General features: G+C 53.4%; 1 protein-coding gene across 4 annotated transcripts; it reads left to right on the top strand.

Annotated features, from left to right (window-relative positions):
- The first annotated feature begins 7 nt into the window (after window positions 1-7).
- Window positions 8-22,374, top strand: MAP7D1 (MAP7 domain containing 1). Of its 4 annotated transcripts, XM_008585540.1 has the most exons (18): window positions 8-247; window positions 13,220-13,564; window positions 13,763-13,831; window positions 14,389-14,552; window positions 15,313-15,427; window positions 16,827-16,937; window positions 18,113-18,235; window positions 18,332-18,489; window positions 18,591-18,736; window positions 19,361-19,689; window positions 19,973-20,150; window positions 20,238-20,376; window positions 20,451-20,555; window positions 20,789-20,842; window positions 21,055-21,097; window positions 21,203-21,293; window positions 21,410-21,603; window positions 21,781-22,374. In XM_008585540.1, exons 1-18 carry the CDS (start codon window positions 202-204, stop codon window positions 21,789-21,791), a joined length of 2,421 nt encoding a protein of 806 aa, XP_008583762.1. In that variant the 5' UTR covers window positions 8-201; the 3' UTR covers window positions 21,792-22,374. The 4 variants fall into 4 exon arrangements, with proteins under 4 accessions (XP_008583762.1, XP_008583769.1, XP_008583755.1 ...); XM_008585533.1 differs by having other exon boundaries at window positions 46-247; window positions 18,113-18,489; XM_008585554.1 differs by lacking the exon at window positions 16,827-16,937 and having other exon boundaries at window positions 46-247.
- Window positions 22,375-25,475: the final 3,101 nt, after the last annotated feature.

A 25,475-nucleotide genomic window follows, 5' to 3' on the forward strand; every position in this document is an offset into this window, starting at 1 on the left:
GCCCGAGCCGACAGACACTGGGCGGCCGGCGACTCCGAGCCTCGCGGGCCACCAGCCTCGACCTTCCCGGAGCGCTCCCGCCTCCGAGTCGTCGCCCGCCGGGCCGGGCCGGGCGTGATGCGCCGCGGGAACCCTGTCTTGGCCGCCGGCCGCCGTCGCCGTCGCCGCTGAGACCCCGAGACCCCCAGTGACGCCGCAGCCATGGAGAGCGGCCCGCATGCGGAGCCGGGTCCAGGCGCACCCCCAGGTATGCTTGGAGCCGCGCAGAGTCGAGATGTGGGGGAGGCTGGGGGCCGCGGGGAGGCCGAGGACGAGGCCGGCCTGCTGGGCGGGGACCCCACCCCCGCCGCGCCCTCTGACCGCTTGGAAGTTTAAAAATAAAGGCTGCGGCGGCGGCGGCTCCGGGCCACCGACGCATCCTCTGACAGCTGCCCCCTCCCCCACCCCGGGCGCCGGGACGCGCCGGGCTGCGGGACCCGCGTGGACCCCCTCGGGAGTTATTGGGTGACCCTTCCCAATAACTCCCAGCCCCGTGCCATCTCGGCTTCCCCGCCCCCACCTCCCTTCTCTATCCACCCCAGGCCCTGAAGATCCTCTTGTACTGAGCTAGTGCTTCCGTGCTCTTCCCCATCCCCCTGGGCACGTGTGACCCCAACCTGACTGTGTGTGTTGGGGTCCAGATTCTCAGGCCTGGCGCCCTGCATACCGAAGCCTAGGGCCTAGTGCCCCCACGCCCAGGCCCTGGCCCAGACCTCGCCCCCACCCCATCCGTCCAGCTGCCGCGCAAAGGGCCTGTTGCTGCTGCGGCCCTGCCGGGAGGGAGGGGTGGGGGAGGGGGAGGTCTCCAGCGGCGGCTGCCAAGTAACCCGCCGGATAAAGGCGAGGGGGAGGGGAGGCGGCATTGTTTGGGGCGAGGGCGGGAGCTGGGGAGTGGGCCGCCTCCCCTGCCGCCAGGCCTACTCCGAAGCCCACCCAGCCCGATTTGGGGAGCAGGGGAACAGAAGTAAATCTGCTTATCCTGCCCGCCCTCCTTCCCAGCTTCTCTGGGCCTGAGTGTCACTGGAGAATGAGGTGAAGGCTCAAGGCCGGCTCTCCCGGGACCTGCCACATCATTCCGCAGCCTGAGGCTTTGGATACCTCTCCCCTTACACACACACACACACACGCACGCACGCACGCACACACACACTCTCCCCCCCACACACCGTTCCCCCATGCCCTAGACCACCCAAACCTCCCACCTCTCTCCTCCCCTCCCCTCCTCTCACCCCACCAACCACCAGTGCCCAGGACTTCTGCAAATCCCATTCGGATCTGGGAGCAGCTGATGAGGGGGGTGGGAACAGGCTTCTGGTTGGGCCTGGTGTTGGAGGGAGGTGATTTCTCTTTCTCTTTCTTCCTGGAAGGGGAGGGAAGAGCATGATTACTGAGGACCCAACTGACTTAGGAGCGAGGTGGCTCCATCCCCACACCCCCATGGAGTCCCATAGCCTAATCCCATCACCTCCCTGCCCCCTGGGGTGTGGGCCCAGGATGAAACAGTGTCTGTGGGTGCGGAGAGCCCAGGACAAGGTGGAGCTGCTTGCCTGTGGGTGGGCTCCTCCCCATGCCAGTGTGGGTGCTTCAAGGGGACCTTGTGGGTGTGGCAGCTGAGAGGACGCAGAAGGGAAGCTACCATCAGACTGGTGGGTTACAGGAGGTTTGTGTGCTGTGCTGGAAACAAGGGTGTCTGGATCTGTCTTGGTTCTGCTGAGCCTGAGAGGGGAACACCCAGGAAGGCCCAGCACAGGGCCATCCATCTGCTTACTGGCCCTCTGCACCTGAGGGTCTCTGGCACTGGTGTGTACATGGAGGCCTGAGTGGAGGTGGTGACTGAGACAGAGTGGGCCTTAGCAAGTAGCTAGTTTATAATTAGGGCACTTGGGTGAGATTCCTGGACTGAATATGAGGGCATGGGTGGTATGCTTGGCTGTACTGAGTGGCCTGGGTGGGGGTGGGAGGCTGTATTCAGTGTCCTGGATTGGGAAGACTCTTCTATATACACAGGGGTCTAGATGGAGTTACATGAGAACCTAGATCAGTTTGGCAGCTGGTCCCTATACAGGGAGAAGTTGAAGGTGACAGGAGTCCCCTGTGTGCCCACAATGTGCCCTGTGAGAGTTTAAGGCATGGGTCTGAGACTCTGAGTGCATGTGACATGATCCCTGCCCCCTTTGAATTCCCTTTGTGCACTTGCACATTGAGCATTAATAGGAAGTGGCACGGAGTAGGGGACAAGTGTGGTGCCCACTTTCGGGTCAGAAGATCTGGATGGAAATCCTGGTTACTTGCTACTAGACTGGAGCAAGTGACTTAGCTCCTAGAGCAGTTTCTGCCCCTAGAAAATGGGGTAGTGTTCAGCTGGCCCATGGCTCACTTGGGAGAGTGTGGTGCTGAAAACACCAAGGCCACAGGTTAGGATCCCTGTATGGGGATGGCCAGTTAGCTCACTTGGGAGAGTGTGGTGCTGACAACACCAAGTCAAGGGTTAAGATCCCCTTATGGGTCATCTTTAAAAAAAAAGAAAGAAAGAGGGGCCGGCCGGTGGCGCACTGCTACAGTGCGCCGCTTGGGAAGCGCGGTGGCGCTCCCGCCGAGGGTTCGGATCCCATGTACCGACCGGTTCCCGCTCACTGGCTGAGCGAGGTGCAGGGGGCAACACCGAGGGTTGCGATCCCGTTGCCGGTCCCGGGCCGGTACGGGCGCATCACTGAGGGTTGCCATCCGTTGCCGGTCATGAAAAACGACAAAAAGGAAAAATAAATAAATAAATAAATAAATAAAAGAAAACGGGGTAATGTTATCAACCTTGTGGTGTTAACGATGATGTACTTAAAGGAACCTGGCACACAGACACCCACAATAAAATGTTATTACCATTATTGTACATTGTACATTATTGTTCATTGGAACTGGTGCCAGCAGGGAGGTGTGAAATATGGGGGAACATGGGGGCAGGTAATGGGAGTCTGTTTAAGAGTGTAGATTCAGGCGTCAAAACAGTTTCAGTCTTCACTTCATAACTGACTTCTGTGTGACCTCAGGTAAGTCGCTCAGCCTAAGTTGTAAGTTTCCCCATCTGTAAAATGAGAATAATGTTAGAAATTATCTTGTAGAGGGCCGGCCCGTGGCTCACTCGGGAGAGTGCGGTGCTGATAACACCAAGGCCCCGGGTTCGGATCCCATATAGGGATGGCCGGTTCGCTCACTGGCTGAGCGTGGTGCTGACAACACCAAGTCAAGGGTTAAGATCCCCTTACCGGTCATCTTTTAAAAAAAAAAAAAAAGAAATTATCTTGTAGAGACACTGAGATTATTAAGATGAACACATAAAACACTTAGCCTAGGCCCTGCTCAATAAAGGCTAGCTATTTGGTTTTTTGTTATTATTATTATTTTTTTAAAGATGACCGGTGAGGTGATCTTAACCCTTGACTTGGTGTTGTCAGCACCACGCTCTCCAAAGTGAGCAACCAGCCATCCCCATATAAGGATCCAAAGCCATGGCCTTGGTGTTATCAGCACCACACTTGCCCAAGTGAACCACAGGCCGGCCCTTCTTATTATTTTTAATTCCAGTAAAGGCTAGCTATTTGGTTTTTTTGCTATTTAATTCCTTCAGAGACCTGAGAAGATGTGATTAATTAGAACTTCAGGAAGTAAATGTTGGACAGAAGCCAGAGGGGAGAGAAGTCCTAGACAGACATGAGCCAGGGTGTATCTGGGGAACAGGGGGCCCCTGTACCTGAAGTGGGGAAGTGGGAGTAGGAGAGAAGCCCCAAGAGATGGGTGTAACCAGCATCCAGGTGCCCCACCGTGTGCCAGTCAGTCCTGGCTGTGTGGACAGCAGAGAAGTGAATCAGACAGAGTCCCTCCTACCCCAGTGGGGAAGGCAGATGTGCTACTGCAGGGATATCTGCCTAGAAGGAAACCAGGTGTAATGTTGATACATTGGGTAGGGGGCTCTGCTTGTGGAAGGCTTCACAGAGGAGGAATCCATTTGAGGTGGACTTGAAAGGATGAGAAGTTGGTGAGACTGGCACATGGGCCAGGACTATGTACACAGAGCCAGCCTGGCTAGCACCTCTCACTGATAGCTTCCCAGTCCCTCCTGGGGCGGATGGGCCCAGTAATGAGGCCTTTAATGAGTACCTAATGTGCAGCCACACATATGCAAATGAGGAGGAAGGGGCGCTAGGCCAGCTCAGTCCCTGTTCTCCCAGGATGGTGGAGCAGGATTAAACGAAGGGTGAAGGGGCTAAAAGCCAGGCCCAGACTAGAGTGGTGGCACTTGAGAGCTGTCAGCGCAGGTCTCAGTTCTGACCAAGGCTAGAAGTTAGTCCTCAGGCAGCTGGGAACCAAATTCTTGGGTCCCTGCTGGGCCTTGGGGCCAGGGAGGGAGCCAAGGAGCCAGGGCAGATAATACAGCTTTGTTGGCTGGTGGTAGCTCTCCCTGGCACCCCGGGGCACAGCCTTCAGTGTTTCCTCTGTCACCTCTCAGCTGCAACTCTGTCCTGAGAGGAGCAGAGAGCATGGTAGGGGGTATTAGCACTCCTCACAGTCGTAAAAGGAGAGGTGGGGCAGGCATAGACTCCCTGGTGAACTGAGTTATCTCCAATTTCTTATCTCCCACTGCTATTTATTAAGGGTCTTCTCTGTGCCAGGCACAGGGCTCAGCACATCACACGCATTGCCTCATTGGTTCCCCATGACCATCCCACGAGTAGGGACTAGTATTAATCCCATTTTACAGATGAGGCTCAGAGAGGGTAAGTCACCTTCTTAAAGTCACACAGCTAGGAACTAGCAGAGGCAGGATTTGAACTCAGGCCTGACTCTAAAGTCTATACACCAAACCTCTGTACTGAATTATCATGGCCAAGCCAGCCAGTGACAGGCTCTGGCCTGCTTCCCTTCCATGACTGGCCTTCTATGGGCATCTTGGTCTTGGGGACTCTGGCAGGCTGAGGTAGAGCCAGCAGAGCCCTGGGTTGTCCACTGTGAATCTTGCCAGGTTGGAGTCTGAGCAAGTTGGATCAGAAGGAGGCCTTGGCCTGAGGCTGCGCCTGGGCCCTCAGACTCTGGGCCTCAGCTAGTGCAGCCCTGCTGGGAAAGAGGGAGGGAACTGGTGGGGCTGGGCTGTGGGATGGGGTCATTTCCTGCCGCCTAAAATAACAGGAAGTGGGTGCTCCTGATTGGAGGCTGGGAACAATGGCCGCCAGCCGGGCCAGAGAGCTCCTTCAGATCTGCAGTCGCAGTTGGGTTCCCGGCTTTATCACCCACAGAAGCCGGTGGCCTGGCCTCAGTGCCCTGCTGCTCAACAACTGCGCAGGCTGCCCGCCTACTAGTGCAGTCCCTCTCAGAGCTGGCTTAGCACCATCCAAACCAGGAGTAATGCTGCTCCCTAAGGGTACCCCCGTCCCAGTCCCACAATCGGGCATCCCCCAGGGTTTGTCCTTCTTACCCACTCCCCATTGTCTCAGCCTAGATCTCTCCAGAAGGAGGGGAAACCCAGGAGGCTGCCCCCACTGGGTAGCAGATTGATGGTAAAGACTGTCACACTGATTCCAAACCCCACCTTTGCCACTCACCAGCTGTGTGGCTTAAGCAAGTGTCTTAATCTCTCTGAATCTGTTCCCTCATTTGTAGAATGGGGTAATAATATCTACCTCATAGGATTGTGGTGGAGATTCAATGAACTAATGAGTTTAAAGTGTTTCAATGTGCCTGACACAAGCATTAGCTGTTGCTGTTGTTAATCAGACTTTCCCTGGGCCCAGGTGAAGAAGTGCCCAGAAGAGGAAAGGCAGAAGTGAGCTGGATGAGGCTGTATAAATATCCTAGGGACGCTGTGTCTTTGTGTACTCGTGTTTGTATCTCAGAGGGTGTGTGTGTGTGTGTGTGTGTGTGTGTCTGTGTGTGTAGAGTTCTGAGTCCCAATAAGTCTGTTTCCTGTGTGTGTGTGAGAGAGAGAGAGAGCAGGACAAAAAAGAATGTGTCTTGTCCTTTGCCATTGTGTGGGCTCTGTCTACATCGTCTAGTGTCTTCTCTCTCTGCTGTGTGTACATGTCTGTCTTGCTGTGTGTCTTTGTCCCTTTGCCTGCCTCCATCTTCATTTGCTTGGCCTAGTGTTGCCACCTCAGCAACTGCTGCAAGATCCAGGAGGGCCTTTGCTAGAGGTGCTGATCTCTGTCCTGTCTCCTCTCTGCCAAGCTCCCCATGCCCCCACCTGGGTGCTGTCTGTGCACCCTTTCTCTCCCCCCACCCCTGCCCAGCTACCTCACTTCCTGCCTCCTGGTGGCCAGTCTGGGCAAGAGCCTACCTTCCCTGCATTCCTGCGCTCTGAGCTCAGTGCTTGCCTGCCACACCTGTACCCTTCACTTTTGTGGGGGAAGCCTCCCTGGGGGAACCACCAGATCACTTCCTTCTTCAGGGATCAGGCAGGAGCCTCAGGGAGGGGTGATGTGATGGCCTACCAGAAATATGACATAGGGTTTTGTCATCAGACAACCCTAGGTTCAAATCCTACCTCTAACACTGACATGAACAACCCACTAAACCTGAGTAACAGTTTTCTCACCTGTGAGATGGGGGCCATCCATAGTACTCTCCCTTTAGGATTGCTATAGGAATTAAATGAGATAAGGGAAAGTGCCTGGTACATGGTAGGGTTTCAGTAAATTAGTCTGTTTTCCTTCCTGGCCTTGGGAGCTGGCAGGGGACACACAGGTCTCTGATGTGATCACGACATTTAGGGTTTAGAGAGACTAGGCTTTGGAGAAGCTTGGGGATCTGACTGTGCACTAGCTAGGTAGCTTTCCACAGTACCCCCGTCCATCCATCCAGCCATCCATGCATCCATCCGTCTGTCCGTCCGTCCGTCTGTCCGTCCATCCATCCACCCACCCATCCATCTAGATGTTCATTAAACAGACCCAGAACTCCTATTCCGTACCAGGCAGCTCCTGTTATCAGGCTCTGGAACTACAAAATGGACCAAGAGCCAATCTCTTCTCTTCATTAACTCTCACACTGACAGGGGCAGGGGTGGCAGGCCCACAGAAAAGTTAGACTGAGTTATCAGTGTTGTGAGAGGAATGTTTGGCCTAGCAGGAGTGGTTGGTATGGGAGGAGCGAGGGAAAAGGGGAAAGGACTGCCAACTCCCAGAGGGTAGAGATGGGGAGTTAGCACCCTGAGACATGGGATCGAGGACTTGGCTCTGATCTTTCTGCAGACCCCAGGTGCAGTCCCTCTTGGAGCTCTTGGATAGACAGGGCTGTCTTCAAAGGTGCCACCAGCTCCTGTGCCTTTGCCCTGCTAATGCTCTTTGTGCTAAGAAAATAATACAAATTATCTGTCTCTTATCCAGTTCTTAATAAATACTTCTGGTAGATATCAATGTAGCAAAATAAAACTGACAGTGTCTAAAATCTAAAATCTCACAATCTGGCATAGACCAAAAATAAACTAAAATTAAGTAGTTGAAGGATCACATTTGATGGTTGAAAATGGAAATAATCAGAAATGGATTAATCATCCAGTATAGATAATTAACCAAGGAATTAATTTGGCTTAATGTAACTTGTTCCAGATAACACTGTCACAATGACATTTCATCAGGGTCGGCATAATTCTGAGGAAAATATTTGTACTCAGGGTCAGTAGTCTGCCAGGTCACAAGTGAAGTTCCAGACGTCCTGTTTGCCTCTTGAGAAGTTTTTCTTGAGCTGCTGGAGTAAACACTCATTATTATTTTTATTAACTTCAACCTGAGTGGCTGAGTACAAGAAGCTGCCCAAACTCATGGAGCTACTCATTATTAGAGTAAATTCTTCTTCCGTATGCACCTGCTTTAGGTAGCGGTGGCCTCATAGTATAGCTCTTTATTCTGATTTGACAGCATTTCATGACCGTCTCCACGTACTTGACACTAGTAACTGCTGGTGATGCAGCGGTGAGCAAAGCAGATGTGGCCCAGCCCTTGCAGGGCTTCCTCACAGTCTAGAAGAGGAGGCTGACAATAACTAAAGAACCATACAAGGAAGTTTAAAATTGAAGCAGTGAGTGCTCCAAACAAGGGCACACGAAGCCATGACTCTAAAGAATGAAGGAATTTGGACTGGCCAGTTAGCTCAGAGCATGGTGCTGATAACACCAAGGTCCAGGGTTTGATCCCTGTACCAGCCAGCTGCCAAAAAACAAAACAAAACAAAAAAGAATGAAGGAATTTCTGATTAGAGAGGCCAGGGGAAGGCTTCCCTGAGAAAATGATGACTACATTAAGACCTGAAGGGTAAATAGGGAACTAAGAAAAGAAGGGAAAGAGTATATGCAAAGGTCCTGGGGTAGGAGGGAGCATGCATGGTTATCCGAATTAAAAGAAGGTTAGTGTGGCTGGAGTTCAGAGGGCAGTGGGGAGGAGTGTAGGAGAGGAGATTCAAGAGATGTGGGGGAGGGGAACAGGGATTGCAGACTATGCCAGACTTGCAGGTTGGGTTCAAGAATTTTTGTCTTTATCTTCAGAGCAGTGGAAAACCACTGAGAGGTTTCAAGCAGTAAGGAGTACTGTGATCAGATTTGCATTTGGAAAAGATTACTCTGGCTTCTCAGTGGAGAGCAGAGTGGGAATGGGTGCAGTAGAACAAGGGGTAGACTTTGCAGTCAGCCAGGTAAGAGAGATGATGATGCTATCTGCAGGGTGGAGTTCATTCATTTCTCCATTCAACAGATAGTTATAGAGTGCCTAAGTGCCAGATTCTGTCGGCCCTATAGTTAGAACGGTTAACAATTTGTGCCCTCGTGGAGATTACATTCTAGCAGTGGGAGACAGTGTGACAATGGTGTTAATGCTTGTGGACAAAATGGAATTGGAAAGAAAAAAACACATACGGTTGGACTGGCCCGTGGCTCACTTGGGAGAGTGTGGTGCTGATAACACCAAGGCCAAGGGTTCAGATCCCTATATAGGGATGGCTGGTTAGCTCACTTGGGAGAGTGTGGTGCTGATAACACCAAGGCCAAGGGTTCAGATCCCTATATAGGGATGGCTGGTTAGCTCACTTGGGAGAGCGTGGAGCTGACAACACCAAGTCAAGGGTTAAGATCTCCTTACTGGTCATCTTTTAAAACAACAACAAAAACACATAGAGTTGGAAAGGGGAGGGAGACTTCAACTGCAGTTTGTGGTTTTATATAGGGAGTCAGGGAAGGCTTTGTTGAGTAGTGACATTTGAATAAAGACCTGAAGGAGGTAAGGGAATGAAGCATGCAGAATCTGGGGGCAGAGAATTCCTGGCAGAGGGAACAGCAAGTGCAAAGCTCTGGGGGAGGTGCCTGCCTGCCACCCTTAAGGAACAGTGGCTGGAAGAGACTGAGCAGGGGGAGAAGAGGAGGTGATGAGGTCCGAGATGTAGCGGGCTGGAGAGGGAGGATCCATAGAGCCTTGTAGGCCATTGTAATGACTTTGGGTTTTCCTCCTTTCAAGATGGGGAGTCTTTGGAGGATTTTGTCAGAGAAGTGACATGATCTGATTTATTTTTAAACAGAATCACTCTGGCCACTGTGTTGGGAAAAGACCAAAGGGGAACAAAAAATGGGAGCAGGGAGTCTTTTAGAAGGGATGGTAGTTGCTCTGACCAAGGTGATAGAAGTGGAGATAGTGAGAAGTGATTAGATTTAGGATATATTTTGAAGATAAAGCCAAAAGGATTTGCTGAGAGATTAGATGTGAGGTGGGAAGTAAGAGTCTAAAATGACTCTAAGGCCTGATAAACTGGAAGGATGGGGTTGCCATAAACTGAGATGGGGAAAACTGGGGCAGGAGTAGGTTTTGGGGGGAAGACGAGGAGCTCAGTTTTGGATGTAAGTTTAAGACATCAGGGGTGTTAAATAGGGAGTTGAGTGAGCGAAACTAGACCTCAAAGGGAGAGGTCTGGGCTGGAGAAACTAATTTGGTTGCCGTCAGCAGAGAGATGGTGTTTAAAGCTGTGAGTCTGGATGAGATCACCAAGGGAGTGTGTGGGGACAGGAAAGAGATGAGGTCCTCGACTGAGCCCTGGGGCACTCCAGCGCTGAGAGGTTAGGAACTTAAGGAGGGACCAGCAGAGAATACTGAGAATTCACAGCCAGAAAGGTAGAAGGAAAACCAGGAGAGTGTGTTGTCTCCAAAGCCAGGTGAAGAGAGTGTTTCAAGAAGCACCACAGGATCACCTGGGTCAAATGCAGCTGATAGGTCCAGTAAGATAAGGACTGAAAACTGGCCATTGGATTTAGCAGCATGGAGGTCCTTGGTTACTTTGGGAAGAGCAGCATTGTGGAGCCGTGGGGGTGAAGGCCTGACTAAAGTGGGCTCTTCTGGCAGAGATGGGGAGAAATGGACAGATTCTTTGGGGCAGATGCAGCTTACTGAGACCCTGGTAGGTACCTGAGATAATGGACCTACTTACTGTCTGTACCAGCAACTCGGTGAGGAAACTGAGACTCAGACAACTTCAGGGCTTGTCCAGGATCCCACATGGAGCCAGGATCGCTACTCAGGCCCATCTGACTCTGAAGCCTAAGACCTTTCCACTCTGCTGCATCTGATACCTGGGTGCAGGCCCCTCTTCTCTACCACCTCCCTTCACACGGCTGGTCAGGACCTACTTGGGGATTCACTATCTTGCTGGGTGTGTGTGATTTGCCTAGGTGTAGACAAATACCCGCCTACCAGTTTTCCTTGCAACACCTGCAGCACGCACAGGTGCCGGGAGAATGGTAATAAACAGGCCTCACCCTCAGCCTTTAAGCTTAGTAGTTACACACCCAGGGTTTGGCCCCAGACAATCCTGGGTTCAAATTCTGCTTTGCCACGTACCAATTTTATGACCCAGGACAAGTCACTTGTCAGGGTAAGCCTTAATTGCCACATCTGTATGATGAGGATAAGAATCTCTGCCTCTCAAAGTTTGAAGTGCCCTCATACAAAGCACCTAGCACAGCTAGTGAGTAGCAAGTACTCATTAAATGGTCGCCACTAGTTTTGTTGCCCGTGAAGTTGGTAAAGGAGTTTGCAGCTGGCTGGGAAATAGATTGGCAGTGACCAGGCAGCCATCTCCCTGGTACGGGGAGAGCTGGGTGGCCTGTCATGGAGCCTAGGGGCTGGCAGAGTTGGAGGGGTCACTGGGGCCTCTTACCTGGAGCCCAGGAAGTTGGAAGGGAGGGAATGAGAGGAAAATAGTGTGAGCCTCAGATAATGTCATTGCATAACAACCTATTACCTCATACTGCCTTAAACAGAGGCAGGCTGGCCGGTTGGCTCAGTTGGTTAGAGCACGGTGTTATAACACCAAGGTCAAAGGGTTCAGATAACCTTACCGGCCAGCCATCAGAAAAAAGAAATAAACAACAAAAAACAGATGTAATGGTAAGGGCATGCTTCTGGTGACAGACACTGGGTTCAAGCCTCAAGTCCAGGCTCCTTTTCTTACCAGTTGAGTGACCTCAAATTACTTCACTAACTCTTTGTGCTTTTCTTTCCTCATCTGTATGAAAGATGTTTATAGCAGCTTCTTTATAGTATTGTCAGTGAGGATTAAAACTAATGTGTAAAATGCTTTGCAGATATGAAGCTCTCAATAAATATATGAATGATTATTTTTATAACTCACACTCATCACAATACTGTGAGGTAGGTAATAGCTGCATTTTATAGAGGAGATGCTGTGGCACAGAAAGGGTCTGTAACTGGCCCAAGGTCACACAGTCAGTGGGAAAGCAAGAATTCATATTCAAATAATCTGGCTTCAGAGCCCAAACCAACCACTAGACTCCTGCCTCCCTGCAAAAGGTACCCAGAGTCCTAAAGGTGCCCCTGCACACACGTTGTCACCCACAGGGATGGGGAGTTTGCCACATCCTGAGATGGACAGAGTTCCCAGAACAGAGAACCTAGTCAGAATAGAGACACTCAGTAAGAGCAAAGATGCTACCTTAGATGCACCTTCCCTGTACCCTGGACCCGCTCCCTAGGCCTAGATCAGTGGCTGTGTCCCGACAGATCCTCTTAGTGCCTGGAGGGTTGCATCAGATGGCACCAGGACTGAAGGTGCAGAGGCTTCTCTTTGGGAGACATGGAGGCTTCATAAGACCCACAGGGAAAGAGAGGGAAGTATTGTTTGCTGGCACATGAATTGTGCCAGGCATTTTACTGACATCCCTACTAGCTTGGGCTCATCATCCCCATTTTACAGATGTGAAAATTGAGGCTTAAAGAGGCTGAATGTCATGTCCAAGTTGACCTGCTGCGGAATCAAGCCCTCCCTTCCTGTCTTGGGGTAGTGACATTAGAATTGGGCCCTCATCTGCTGACTCTGAAGCCTTTCACCTGCCCCACAGTGTACACATGAACACGTGTGTGCATACACATGTATGTGTGTATATGCCAAATCATGTGGCTTCCTTATTTGGCACTTTGGTGTCTTATAGGGTTCCTGGACTATTCATGTCTTAAAAGAAGAAATCTGGGGTCACTGGGAGAAAAAATGCATAGCTGGTTGCTCACCCAATGGGGAGCTATGCAACTCGAGCCTCCCACTTGAGCCTATGCTTATGTTCTTTCTCCCGGTCAGTCCCATGTGCCCAGCACTGGCACCATCTGTGAACCAGGCCTTGGGTTGGGCACTATGACCCAGAGGGAAGGCAGAAAGGTCGGGGAGGCAGACATGGAAACCAGTCATTACCATGTGGTGCACTGATAAGTCCTATACCCTTGTTCCATACACCCTGCTCCTTCCTGCCCCATTGCATACACCTTCTCTTTGCCAGAACCTCTCTCCTCCTTGCTTTGCCAACTTCAGCTCATCCTTCGGAGCTCAGTTTGGTGGTTGCTTCTTCAGAAAGACCCCCACTGTAGGTGAACCATGTCTGCTGCCCCAGACGTGTTACTTACTCTCTCGTGTAATTGCCGAGCTACTTATCTGTCTGCCCTGCTAGAGGTGCGCTCCACAGAGGCAGGGATCATGCCTATTTTCTCACCATTATGTTATTAGTGTCTGGAACAGGGCCTGGCACATTGAAAGACTCAGTAATCACGTGTGAATGAATGGATAAGTGAGCTGGACAAGGTAGATAACTTTGTGTTGAACTGATGGCTCAGATGAACAATCTGACCGTCTCTCCTTTCTTGTGTTGGTCTTTCAGTTGTGGTAGCCAGGACGCCCCCAGAGCCAAGACCTTCTCCAGAAGGTGACACTTCCCCTCCACCACCACCGATGTCAGCCCTGGTCCCTGACACTCCCCCGGATACCCCTCCTGCAGTGAAGAATGCCACTAGCCCTAAGCAGCTCCCGCTGGAACCAGAGAACCCCCCAGGGCAGGGCAGGCCTAGGCCAGCCCCCCAGCAGGAAGAATTCCCTTCCTCAGAAGCAAAGAGCAGGGGACACACCCCACCAGCCACAGGTCCACGGGATTCCAGGCCTCCTCGAAGAAGCAGCCAGCCATCCCCAACAGCAGTGCCAGCCTCTGACAGCCCTGCCACCAAGCAAGGTATGTGTGAAATCCCCAGTCCTGGGCCCAAACCTCTTGGCTCAGGGTCCCAGCCCTGGATGATGCCACCCAAGGGAATCCCCTTTGCCCTAGAGGAGGTGGGGAGAGGATGGGGGTGAGACCTGGAGGGAAGACCTGAGGCTGACTCCTCTTTGGGGAGAACCTTTTGACCTGTCTGTGCTTGTTCCCTCTGCTAAGATGTAAAGAAGGCGGGAGAGAGACACAAGCTGGCAAAGGAGCGGCGAGAAGAGCGGGCCAAGTACCTGGGTGAGTGTTTGGAAGCGTCAGCATCTGTGTCATTCATTGTCATCATCACCATCAGTGTCCTATTAATAACACTAACGCTTCTGGAACACTTAACTATGTGCACTGTGCTAAGAGCAGTACATGCTCTATCTCATTCAATCCTCCCAACCCATTTTGAGGAGGAAACAGAGGCTCAGAGTGATGAAATCATTTGCCTAAGCCACACGGCTAGTGCAGTAGCTGAGATTCAGACCCAGAAGCCTCATCTCACCCCACATCCCGTACTCTTCCTCACAATATATGGACATTTGTCTGGTAGGCCCCTAAGTCAGATGGGGATCTGGCACTAAAGAACTTGTTTCACCTTCAGGCCTGAGAGGCCATGAGGCCTCCCCTGAGGCCTGTCTTCTGGAAGCCCTTCAGTGTGTGAGGGGTGTCTGAGGGTGGAGCCTGCATCTAAACAGGCAGGAGAAAGACCCACCCAGGGCTGGGGAAGCAGGGAAAGCCACTTGGAGGAGATGCGCTGGCCCAGGCTGCGGCAGAACCCCTCACACGCCACTGGGTCCCTTTTCCCGCAGCGGCCAAGAAGGCAGTGTGGCTGGAAAAGGAGGAGAAGGCCAAGGCACTGCGGGAGAAGCAGCTCCAAGAGCGCCGGCGGCGGCTGGAGGAGCAGCGGCTTAAAGCAGAGCAGCGCCGTGCCGCCCTGGAGGAGCGGCAGCGGCAGAAGCTCGAGAAAAACAAGGTGCGTTCCTGCTGATTGCAGCTGGCTCTGCATGGATCTGTGTGTACCATGCCCACATGTCCGCATGCTGGTGAAGAGAGTGTGCACATCTGTGTTCCTGCCTCTGCGATATCTGTGTCTATGTGGTCCTATCTGTGTTCACATCTGTAGCTGTGTGCCTTTGTGACAATATCTGGGTGTCTGTGCAGCTGTAGACACGCTTGCTCTCATATGTGTTGCTGTAGGCCCCATAACTGTGCGCTGCCAGTACATGTATTTGTATCCGTGCCCGTGTGTCTGTGTTTTTATGTCTGCAGATGTGTGTGTGTGAGTGCCAAGCTCTGTCACATGGGTAAGAGCCCTGGCTTGAGTGCTGGTGAGGAAATGAAGGAAATGGTGGCCTGGCCCTGCCCCAGGACCTGAAGCTGAAGGGAAAACATAGCCCCAAGGTCAGGATCCTCAGTGCCAGGGGTCATGGCCTTGCCCAGGAGACCCAGGCAGGGAGAGTCCCACCCCATCCTCAGAGAAGCAACTCATACATCCAGGAAATGACTCAAGAACAGTGAAATGCTCCCCAAGAGCAAGTTGAAAGGGATCCATTGCATATGGTCCTTAATCATAACAAGGATTTGGTCACCTTAGTTACCTGTAATGAGTCAGGAAAAGTTCCCAGGGGAAGGGAAGGTGGGAGGTATTGTCACAGAAGGGAGAAAGGCCTCTATCCTAGGCATGGTGAATGATTCTGAGCCCAGCCCTCTCTCCTCTCTCCACCTCCCCCCAGGAGCGCTATGAAGCAGCCATCCAACGGTCAGTGAAGAAAACATGGGCTGAAATCCGGCAGCAGCGCTGGTCCTGGGCAGGGGCCCTGCATCACAACTCCCCAGGACATAAGACCAGTGAGTGGGCTGGAGAGGCTGGTGGGTGGGTGGGCAAGGCTGGGGCCTGGCAAGTGGGGGAAGGGAACAACTTTTGTTCAAGGAGCTAACAGCTCGTGCAGCAGGTGTGCCTTTCTTCATGTGACTTGTGTCTCCTTGTGAATCATCTGTAAAACAAATTGTCCCTTCCCAAGGACTTCCACTATTAAATCAGAGATGGATTCTCTCCATTTGGTTTGCTCTTCAAACCTGTCATTTTAGGATTAGCTTTTTTTGCTCCTGTCAATTATTAGTTGATGATACATAAAAGAGGACTTTAATGCCCTGTAGACACTGGATGTTTAAAAAAAAACTGTCACCCTCTTGCCTTGGAAGGTAGATTTTTGTCTCCGAGTTTTCTCCATGAAGGGCCATCATGGATTTTGGTGGGATTCTTTGCTGGCATGTATGGATGCCTGTGTTTGGATGTCTTTATGTGATGGCAAGGTTCAGTATTTCTAGCTGCATATCTTTTGGCGTATATGCTCATGGACCTGTGCATTGTCTGTCTTACTATGTTTTTGCCTTGGTATATTTGTGGCCTTTGTACCTCAGTGAGGGCTTGTGCATCAGAGACTTGGGTTCCAGCTTTGGCACTTGCGGTGTGACCTATAACTTCTTGACGTCTCACTTTCTTTATCTGTAAAATGGGGATAACAATACTGCTTGCCTCTGAGGTTGTTGGTAGATGTTTGGAGGATCAAGTGAGGTAACGTACCTGGCATATGGTAAGCATCAACAAACGTTAGCTTACCAACATCACGATTAGGTTGCTTGATGTATTCATACCCTGTGTGCATCTGGGTCTGACACATTATCTGTTAGTGCTTGTGTTTCTGTATCTGTGCATGCCGGCATAGACGTGTGCATGCATAAGTATCTGCCACTCTTCACCTGTCTGCATGTCTTTGTCTTTGTGTGCCTGGATGAATATGTGGATTTGTGCAAGTGACTGTAACTGTGTGGGTTCTTCTGTTTAGGAATGTCTTTGCATTTGTCCCAGTATGTAGCTGTTTGTATCCATAGTGCCTTGGCTGGGCAGAGTCAGCAAGTGCCAACGCTGGGTGGTTGTGGGGAGGGTTGCAGCACCCTACCCTAGGTAATGGCTTCCTTTGGTCTGGTCAGGAAGGCTGTAGTTTCACTAGATTTACTCCATCTCCTCCCTCTGTTCCTTCTCTGTCGGCTCCCCCAACCCAGGTCATCTCTGATCACCTATCCCCAACCCTCCCTCTCCAGGACCAAGTCTGCCTTCTCCTCCCCATCCTAGCCTGTCCACTCCTCCCTCTCCCACCCTGCCCTTGGAGCATCCTGCATGGAAGGCCTCAGTGCCCCCCTGGCTCCTGTCCGGCCCGGCCCTAATGCCGTGTCTTTTCCCCTCCAGGTGGGAGCAGGTGCTCCGTGTCGGCAGTAAACCTGCCCAAACACGTGGACTCTATAATCAACAAGCGGCTCTCAAAGTCCTCTGCCACGCTCTGGAACTCCCCCAGTAGAAGTAAGAGAAGGCCTAGCCCTTCCCCCTCCAGAGCCCCTTGTAGCCCCCACCAAGCTTCCTCCAGAGCTCAGCAAGAACACCAGGTCCCTGGAGCCATCACATACTCCAGGTCCCCATCCCCACTCTACCCCACCCGGGGCTCTGTGCCCCTCGGGGGAGCCGGCATTTGGATCTGGATCCTGAGGACAGGGTTGTACCCTGCAGGAGAGGAGAACAGAGACAAAGGACAATGCCCCAGAGGGCAGAAAGCCTGGCAGGGGCCTCAAGAGCAAGTTGGGGGTGGGAATGGGCAGGCAGCCTTACCTCCAACCACAGCCAACTGGCCTAGGCAAACCTTAGGCAGGTGGCCTTGCCCCCATGTGTCAGACTGGCCTGAGTGCTGGGGGGAGGGATCCCCTTATTCTGGAGTCAGCTGGAAGGACCCATGCAACCCTGCCCTCTCTACCTCAGAGCCCCAGCCATGGCCTTGGCTGGTTCCAGAGTTGTGACCAAGCAGGGTGGCACAGCCCCTGCGTTCTCACCATGCCCGGTTGCTCACATGTGAAGGAGCCATGGTAGGAGTTATTTATAAGTTTCTCTAGCTTTTATTTGGTTGCTCTATTGCCTAGCAACCAAATCAGCTGCTGCACCAACCCCACCTGACTGATGCTTAAAAATAACCCAGCAGCTGAGGGGACAGAGCAGGGTGGCCTAGGGCAGCCAGGCCCCCTAGCAACCTCTCCCTGGCATGGGACTCTTAAAAGCTGGGTCAGAGGAGTGCAAGGACCCTCCCTGTCCCTAATCCACAGAGAGCGTGCCTCCCCCAAGCCAGCCTTCTGAGAGCAGGATGGGCAGAGCTTTACAGTGGGACATGGGAGAGGGCAATTGGGTCTTCCACCAATCCTGGATGGCTCCTTCCTATACTCGCAGTTCAGAGCCCTTTCACCTGGGGAGAGTGGTAGGAGGGGACTCTCAAGCGATGCAGGATGTTGCCCTAGGAAGTGCCTTGTTGCCTGGGTCTGCAGTGGAGGTCCAGATCTCAGGGAGGACAAGTGTGGCCCCCACGTGATTGGGGGTAGTCCTCCCAGGTGAGAATCCTTGGGCTTGGAATGGGGATGGTACCTGGTCTCCCCTTTTGCCTCTGCCTGCCTCCCGAGGCCCTGCAGTGACCGGTTTCCCTGGTGTTCTCCCCGCAGATCGCAGCCTGCAGCTGAGCGCATGGGAGAGCAGCATCGTGGATCGTCTGATGACGCCCACTCTCTCCTTCCTGGCTCGGAGTCGCAGCGCGGTCACACTGCCCCGCAACGGCCGAGACCAGGGTAGGCGCGGCGGCCCGGGGACAGCCCCCGCGGGGGGCCGGACAGGGAACAGCCTTGCGTCTGGGGCGCACCTCGACCGCACTCATCCCTCCGCAGCCGTGCCAGTGTGCCCGCGCTCGGCCTCCGCCAGCCCCCTGACGCCGCCGTGCAGCGCCCCCCGAAGCGGGCACCGCTGCACCCCAGCCGGGGAGCGCCGGAAGCCCAGCGCAGGCGGCAGCCCCGCCTTGGTTCGCCGCCGGCCGGAGCCCTCGCCGGTGAGTGGCCGCGCAGGTGGGAGCAGGCAGCCGGGACCGGCAGCGCGGGCGCCGCTGACCTCACTTCTGCCCTCCGCGTTCCCATTCTTCCCTCCCCCCAGGTGCAGAAAAAGGAGAAGAAGGACAAGGAGCGGGAAAACGAGAAGGAGAAGAGCGCCCTGGCCCGGGAGCGCAGCCTCAAGAAACGCCAGTCGCTTCCTGCCTCCCTGCGCCCGCGCCTTTCCGCTGGCGCCGCCTCTGAGCTCAGGTGCGGAGGGCCCCACACTTACCCGGCCGCTCATCCACAAATATTTGTTGGGCACCCACCACTAGAAGGAAAGTTCCTTGAGGGCAAGTTTTTCCCTTTCCTTTCCTCCCACTTTCTTTCTCCCTTTCCTTTCCTCCCACTCTTTCTCCCTTTCTCTTCCTTCCTTTCTCTCTCTCCCTCTTTCTCTCTTCTCTCCTTCCTTTCTTCTTTCTTTCAAGTATTTTGATTACTGAAGTACTCCAGCACCTAAATTAGTGCCTGGCACCTGGTAACCATTCAATAAATACCTGCTGAGTGAATGAATGGACCTGTCAGGCAGCGTTCCCAGTGCTAAGGACACTTGGTGAGCTAAACCAGGCCCAGTTTTTGCTCATGTTCAGTTTACAGGCTTTGGGGGACTCAGACATGAATAAAGGAATCTCACAAATGAACATGTAAATTACAATGTGGGATATGTGCTCTGAAAGGAAATGATATGGTTCTGTGAGAGCACATAAGGTGGGGGGTGCTGACCTAGCCTGGGGGGTAGGGGAAGGGACACTGACCTGAGGAAGTGACATGCTCAGGGTGTGCGTGTGCTTGTGCTCTGTGCCCTCCAGCCCTAACCCTTCCCTTTTCTCTCAGCCCCAAATCCAAGGCCTGGCCATCCTCTCCCTCCACATCCTGGCACAGGCCCTCCTCCCCCTGCCCCAGCCCAGGGCCAAGCCATGCTCTGCCTCCAAAACCACCGTCCCCCCGAGGCACCACTGCATCACCCAAGGGGCGGGTTCGGCGGAGGGATGAGGCAAAGGAGAGCCTCAGTGCAGCAGGGCCTGAGGACAAGAACCAGAGCAAGGGCAAGGCCAGTGATGAGAAGGAGCCAGCAGACCGAGCCTCACCAGCACCCTCGCCTGTGCCCTCGCCCACCCCAGCCCCACCCCAAAAGGAGCAGCCCACAGCGGAGATCCCTGCAGGTGGGCATGAAGAGGGGTGGGCAGGGCAGAGAAGCCAGCTTTGCCTGCATGGGGGAGGTGGTCGGGGCGTGGGCCCCCAGAGATGCCTGAGGAATGGGTGTTGGGAGACAGGAAGAGGAGGCTCCTGCCCTTAGAGGTCCAGGCCCAGAACACAGACCACTTGAGGTGATGGCAGAAATTGAGTGGGTGGGTCACCCTGAGGTCCAGGAAGCACCGGCGCATGCAGGGGTGGTGGAGGGACCTGTGCGTGTGTGCTGACTCCTGGTCCTGGATCCCCCTCCAGGTACTGCTGTCCTGACCTCATCCCCAGCCCCTGCTCACCCGGTGACCCCTAGCAAACCCATGGCCGGCACCACAGACCGGGAAGAAGCCACTCGGCTCCTGGCTGAGAAGCGGCGCCAGGCCCGGGAGCAGCGGGAGCGCGAGGAGCAGGAGCGGAAGCTGCAAGCAGAAAGGGACAAGTGAGTGCGCCCTCGGTGACTAAGGGGACCCTTATGGGGGCTGGAGAAGAAGCGTGGCACCGAACTGGAGTTTCTTCTGTCCCCTAGACGAATGCGAGAGGAGCAGCTGGCGCGGGAGGCCGAGGCCCGGGCTGAGCGGGAGGCGGAGGCCCGCAGGCGTGAAGAGCAGGAGGCCCGAGAGAAGGCGCAGGCCGAGCAGGAGGAGCAGGAGCGGCTGCAGAAGCAGGTGCCTGGGTGGGCGGGAGGGCGCCGGCCCCAAGGAAGGCTGGAGTCAGATGGCCAAAGCTCTGTCTTTGGCAGAAAGAGGAGGCCGAAGCTCGGTCGCGGGAAGAAGCAGAGCGGCAGCGTCTGGAGCGGGAAAAGCACTTCCAGCGGGAGGAGCAGGAGCGGCAAGAGCGCAAGAAGGTGGGCGGGGGCGGGGCGGGTCCTGGGGAGGGAAGGGGGCTGGTGGGAGCGGAGGGGGCGGGGCCGCGCTCCGGGTCGCGGGCATGTTCTGGTTCCTGGTCTGTTTTGGTTCCCGGCCTGGAAAGGGCTGGGGTGAGCCGGGAGGGCGCTGAGACGGTAGGACCGGGCTGGCTGGTGGGAGGTTCCGGACTAGGGCGGGGCGTGGGCCTAACCGATGTGGGGCCTCCAAACAGCGTCTGGAGGAGATAATGAAGAGGACTCGGAAGTCGGAGGCTGCTGATACCAAGGTCAGGATTCCCCGAGGGCGGTGCTGGGAGTGGGGGTCTCGGTGAGGAAAGGAGGCTGCGGAAAGGCATCCAGAGCCAAGAGAGGAGGCTCGTGGGGGTGGCCGCTCAGGGTCTGGGCTGAGGGAGAGAAGAATTCAGGACGGGGGTCGGGGCGTGGGGTGGGGGGTGTCCAGGTATCCCTTGAGCTTGACTGCTTTTCCTCTTCAAAGCAGAAGCAGGACAGAAAGGAGGAAAACGCTGACAATTCCAGCCCAGGTGAATCCCCTGTGCCCCTCATCTCCATCCCCTTTGTCAGCCCCATGGTCTAGCCTCACCCCTGTCGCCAGCCCCTACCTGACGGCCATTTCTTCCCTGCAATAGACCCTGTGAAGGCTGTGGAAGCTCGGCCCTTAGGGCTGCAAAAGGAGGATGTGCCGAAAGAGGAGCCTGCCCCCCAGGAGCCTCAGTGGAGGTACCAGCTCTCAGTCCCAGGGACCCTAAGCAGGGAGGCAGGCTCACGCTGGAGCTGTGGGTGGCCTGGGCTTTACCAGGAGGTGAGGTGCTGAGTGTTGGCCCCTGCGTCCGCAGCCTGCCCAGCAAGGAGTTGCCAGGGTCACTGGTGAATGGTCTGCAGCCTCTGCCAGCACACCAGGAGAACGGCTTCTCTCCCAAGGGACCCTCTGGGGACAAGAGTTTGGGCCGAACACCAGAGGCACTCCTGCCCTTTGCAGAAGCAGAAGCCTTCCTCAAGAAAGCAGTGGTGCAACCGCCACAGGTCACAGGTGGGGATCCCTTGTTCCTGGGCTCAGCTCCATCCCTCCCAGCACCCTGGGCTCCCCAGCCCTGCTCTCTTCTCTAGCTTGCCTGAGGCCCTCTCCTGCTCCACCCTGAAGGCCCGGAGCCATTGGGCTTGGTGGCATGGTTTGCCCTTACTGTTTCTCCTCCCCACTTTTTTTCAGAAGTCCTTTAAGGGGTTGCCTTGGATCTGGGCACAGCTGTGAGGGCTCCTCTGCATCATCTCTGGGATGTCTGGAGGAGAAAGAGACAGAACAAAGATGGAAGTGGCCTGGGTCCCTGGGGATGTGTCCTCTCTGTTTTTAATCTGCACCTTATAGACTGATGTCTCTGGCTGAAGCCAGTCCCTGCCCCTCAGTGCATTCATGTGCTCACATGCACGGACACCCCCTCTCCCCTATACACACATACACTCACAGCCTCTCTGGCCTCCTCTTGAGGAAAGGCCGCCTGTAGTATTTGCCTTGATTTGGTGGGGTACAGTGGATGTGAATACTGTAAATAGCTTGTGCTCAGACTCCTCTACGTGGAGGGGGTGGGTACAGGAGGCAGACCCTCTCCCCAGGGCTCTCTGAGGAGATCTTCCTCTCTCTATTTAACTGTAACTGAGGGAGAACCCAGGTCTGGTATAGGGGGCACCTTGGGCCACAGGATACTGGTTGCTTCAGGGGTACCCATGCCCCCTGCCCTTGCCTGGAATCAGTGTTACTGCATCTGATCAAACTTCTCCAGAAATAAAGTGAGAATAATTCTGCCAATCATGTCTGTCCTTGGAGCTGGCTGTGGGGTGGAAGCAGGTGGCCTCCTCAGTTCTGAGAAGTGCTTAAGGAGCCTAGGGCCTGGTGATGTCACCCCCATCTGGTGGTACCAGTCCTGGACCCCCTGCCCTATGGTCTTCCAGTTTAGTCATTATTTGTTCAACAAATGTTGTTGCATCTACTCTGAACCAGGCAGTGGGCTGCCCACTGGGGATGCAGTAGTAGGAAAAGATCAGCTTCTGCCCTTGTGGAGTTTCCAGTCTAGTGATGAACATTACAGACACTGTGGGCTGCCTACTCAATATCTGTTCCCATAGCCACTTCCACATTCCAAACAAGCCCCATTTGTTTGGGTAGCCATCTTCCACTTAGATGCCACCCTGTGCTTCAGTGGAGGTGGAGCCTACCGCAAGGGGTAAATCGTGATTTTAATGAGCCAAAGATAATGGTCCCGAGCCCCTCATGAGTGATTGGCTTAGGCCTGGGCATGTGACACAGTTCCAGCCAATGGACTTGAAGAGAAGCTTCCTGGAGGCTTCTAGGAAAGGCTTTCTCACTTTTGAAAAGAAACACAATATGGTCCCCCACCTCCTAGTATTCATACCTTTGTATAGCCCCTTCCCATGTACTAGGTTGAGCTGAGTGACTAGAGAATATGCAGAAGTGATGGTGTGTCACGTCCAAGATTAGGTTATAAATGACACTGCAGCTTCCATCTTGGTTGCACTCTCGCTCTTGGGTCACTCAGTCTGAAGGAAGGCAGCTGCTCCATCACAAGCAGCCTTATAGAGTGGTCCATGTGTCAAGGAACTGAAGCTTTGCACCAATAGCCCCGTGAATAAGCTTGGAAACAGATCCTCCAGCCCCAGTCACGCCTTTAGATGACTTCAGTCCAGGCCAGCAGTTTGTCACCTCATGAGAGATCCTGAGCTAGAACCAACCAGCTAAGCCACTCTAGGTTTTAAACCCACAGGAACTGTGAGATAAATGCTTTAAGCTGTTAAATTTTGTGGTAATATGGGGCCGGCCCGGTGGCACACTGGATAGTGTGCCGCTTGGGAAGCGCGGCGGCGCTCCCGCCCGAGGGTTCGGATCCCACATACAGACCGGTTCCCGCTCACTGGCTGAGCGAGGCGCGGGAGCAACACCGAGGGTTGCAATCCCGTTGCCGTCCCCGGTCCGGTACGGGGGCAACACTGAGGGTTGCGATCCGTTGCCGGACACGGAAAAAGACAAAAAAAAAAAAAAAATTTTTGTGGTAATGTGTCATACTGCAATAGATAACTGATCAAGTAACGAGAAGAAAAGCCTGCTTGTATATGAAGTCTGACTGTGACGCCTGGAATCACTGCATCCATCCTAACCAACCCGAAGACAAAGCCAACATCAGGGACAGTGAGATGGGGAGAACCAAGGTCCTTGAGAAAATCACTGAATTAACCAACCGTAAAGCCAGTCCTATCTCTAGACTACTTTCCTTATTATTAAAGCCAATATGAGTTGCTTTTCTGTTACTTGTGGCCAGAAGTCTCTAACTCATTCAGGGACACAGACAATAAATATATAAATGCATCTCCATTGTGAGATAGAATGAAGGAAATGATCTGGGCAAAAGGATGGGCAATAATGGGGAGACCTATTCAGGGAAGGTGTCCTCAAAAGAAGCAACAGGTAACCTTGACCTAAAGGATGAAGAGAGGCAGCCCTGGGAAGGGAAGCAGGGAGAGGAGTTGCAGGTGGGGGGCTCGGTGTGTGGGAGGCCCTGAGGGTTAGGAGCAGGAGCAGTGTTGCTGGAGCAACTGGGAGAATAGCTAGATGGGGTTGTAGAGGTGGACAGGGGCCAAGTCACAAGCATGTTGGGGATGAGGAGGAGCAGGATGGGATTAACAGCTCTGGGCTCTCTCCTTGAGTAGAGCTCCTTCGCATACTCCTCCCAGTCCCCCAGCTCAGCCACCAGTTCACATTCACACTGAGGCAGTCCCCTCTGAATACTCTTGTGGGGTAACCATTTACTCATTTATGTATTCAATCAATAAATTGCTGTGGTGCATCAGCTAAGCACCAGAGGAATACAATGGTAAGCAAAAACCAGACACAAGATCCTGGGGCTTCCAGGAGGGGAATATGGGTATTAATTAAATAACACAAAGAAATGTAAGAATAGAAAATGTGGTAAATGCTACGAAGGCAGAATACAGGGAGCAATGAGAACATGTAACGGGGACCTGACCTAGGCTTGGGGTCAGGTAAGTTATCCTTGAGTAAATGGTGTTTAATCTGAGATCAGATGGGTGAGTAGGTGTTGACTGGGCAAAGTCAGGAAGGTAGAGAAAGGAGAGGGGGAAGCACTTTCCAGACAAGGGGGAAACCACGTGCAAAGGATCTGCGCGGGAAGGAGGTATGTTCCAGGATCTGGAAGGACTGTAGACAGACCTGAAGGAGTCTGTTTTTGCTCACCACTGAATCCCCAGTGCTTGGTAGAACAGACATTCAATATTTGTTGAATTAAGAAGGTCTGTTGAGGAGGTGGAGCTTGGCAGGAGGTGAGCCAGGCCATGCAAGGCCTTGTAAGGCTGTGGTCAGGAGCCTGGCTTTTATTCCCAGGGCCATGGGAAGCCACTGAAGGCTGTTAGATGGGGTGACAAGCGTGACATGATCAGATTGGCAATTTTATTAGGCCACTCTGGCTTTCGGGTGAGAAACTGATCAGTAGGGACTTGAGTATAAACTGGGAGACAAATCAAGAATTGAGTGCTGATGTATAGATAAAAAATGATAGAGGCTTAGGCTTCAGAGATAGAGTTGGAGAAAAGAATGTAACATAAATTAACTTATTTATTCAAGAAGCATTTACTGGGCACCTACTACCTACCAGGCACAGACGTGCTAGAGATTTTCAAGTGAGCAAAAATTGACATGGTCTTTACCCTCATGGAGCCTTATTAATAATTAATTAAATAAATAATACGACAAATAAATGTACAATTACACTATGACACATACATGCATGGCTCTTCTGGGAAGTCCTAGGCAGAGTGACTTTAAAAGAACCAGCCCAAGCTACAGGGAGGCTGGACTCCAGGTCTGATTTCCTGGTTTCC

The sequence above is a fragment of the Galeopterus variegatus genome, unplaced genomic scaffold (assembly GCF_000696425.1).
Source record: "Galeopterus variegatus unplaced genomic scaffold, G_variegatus-3.0.2 Scaffold106, whole genome shotgun sequence".
Classification (NCBI taxonomy): domain Eukaryota; kingdom Metazoa; phylum Chordata; class Mammalia; order Dermoptera; family Cynocephalidae; genus Galeopterus; species Galeopterus variegatus.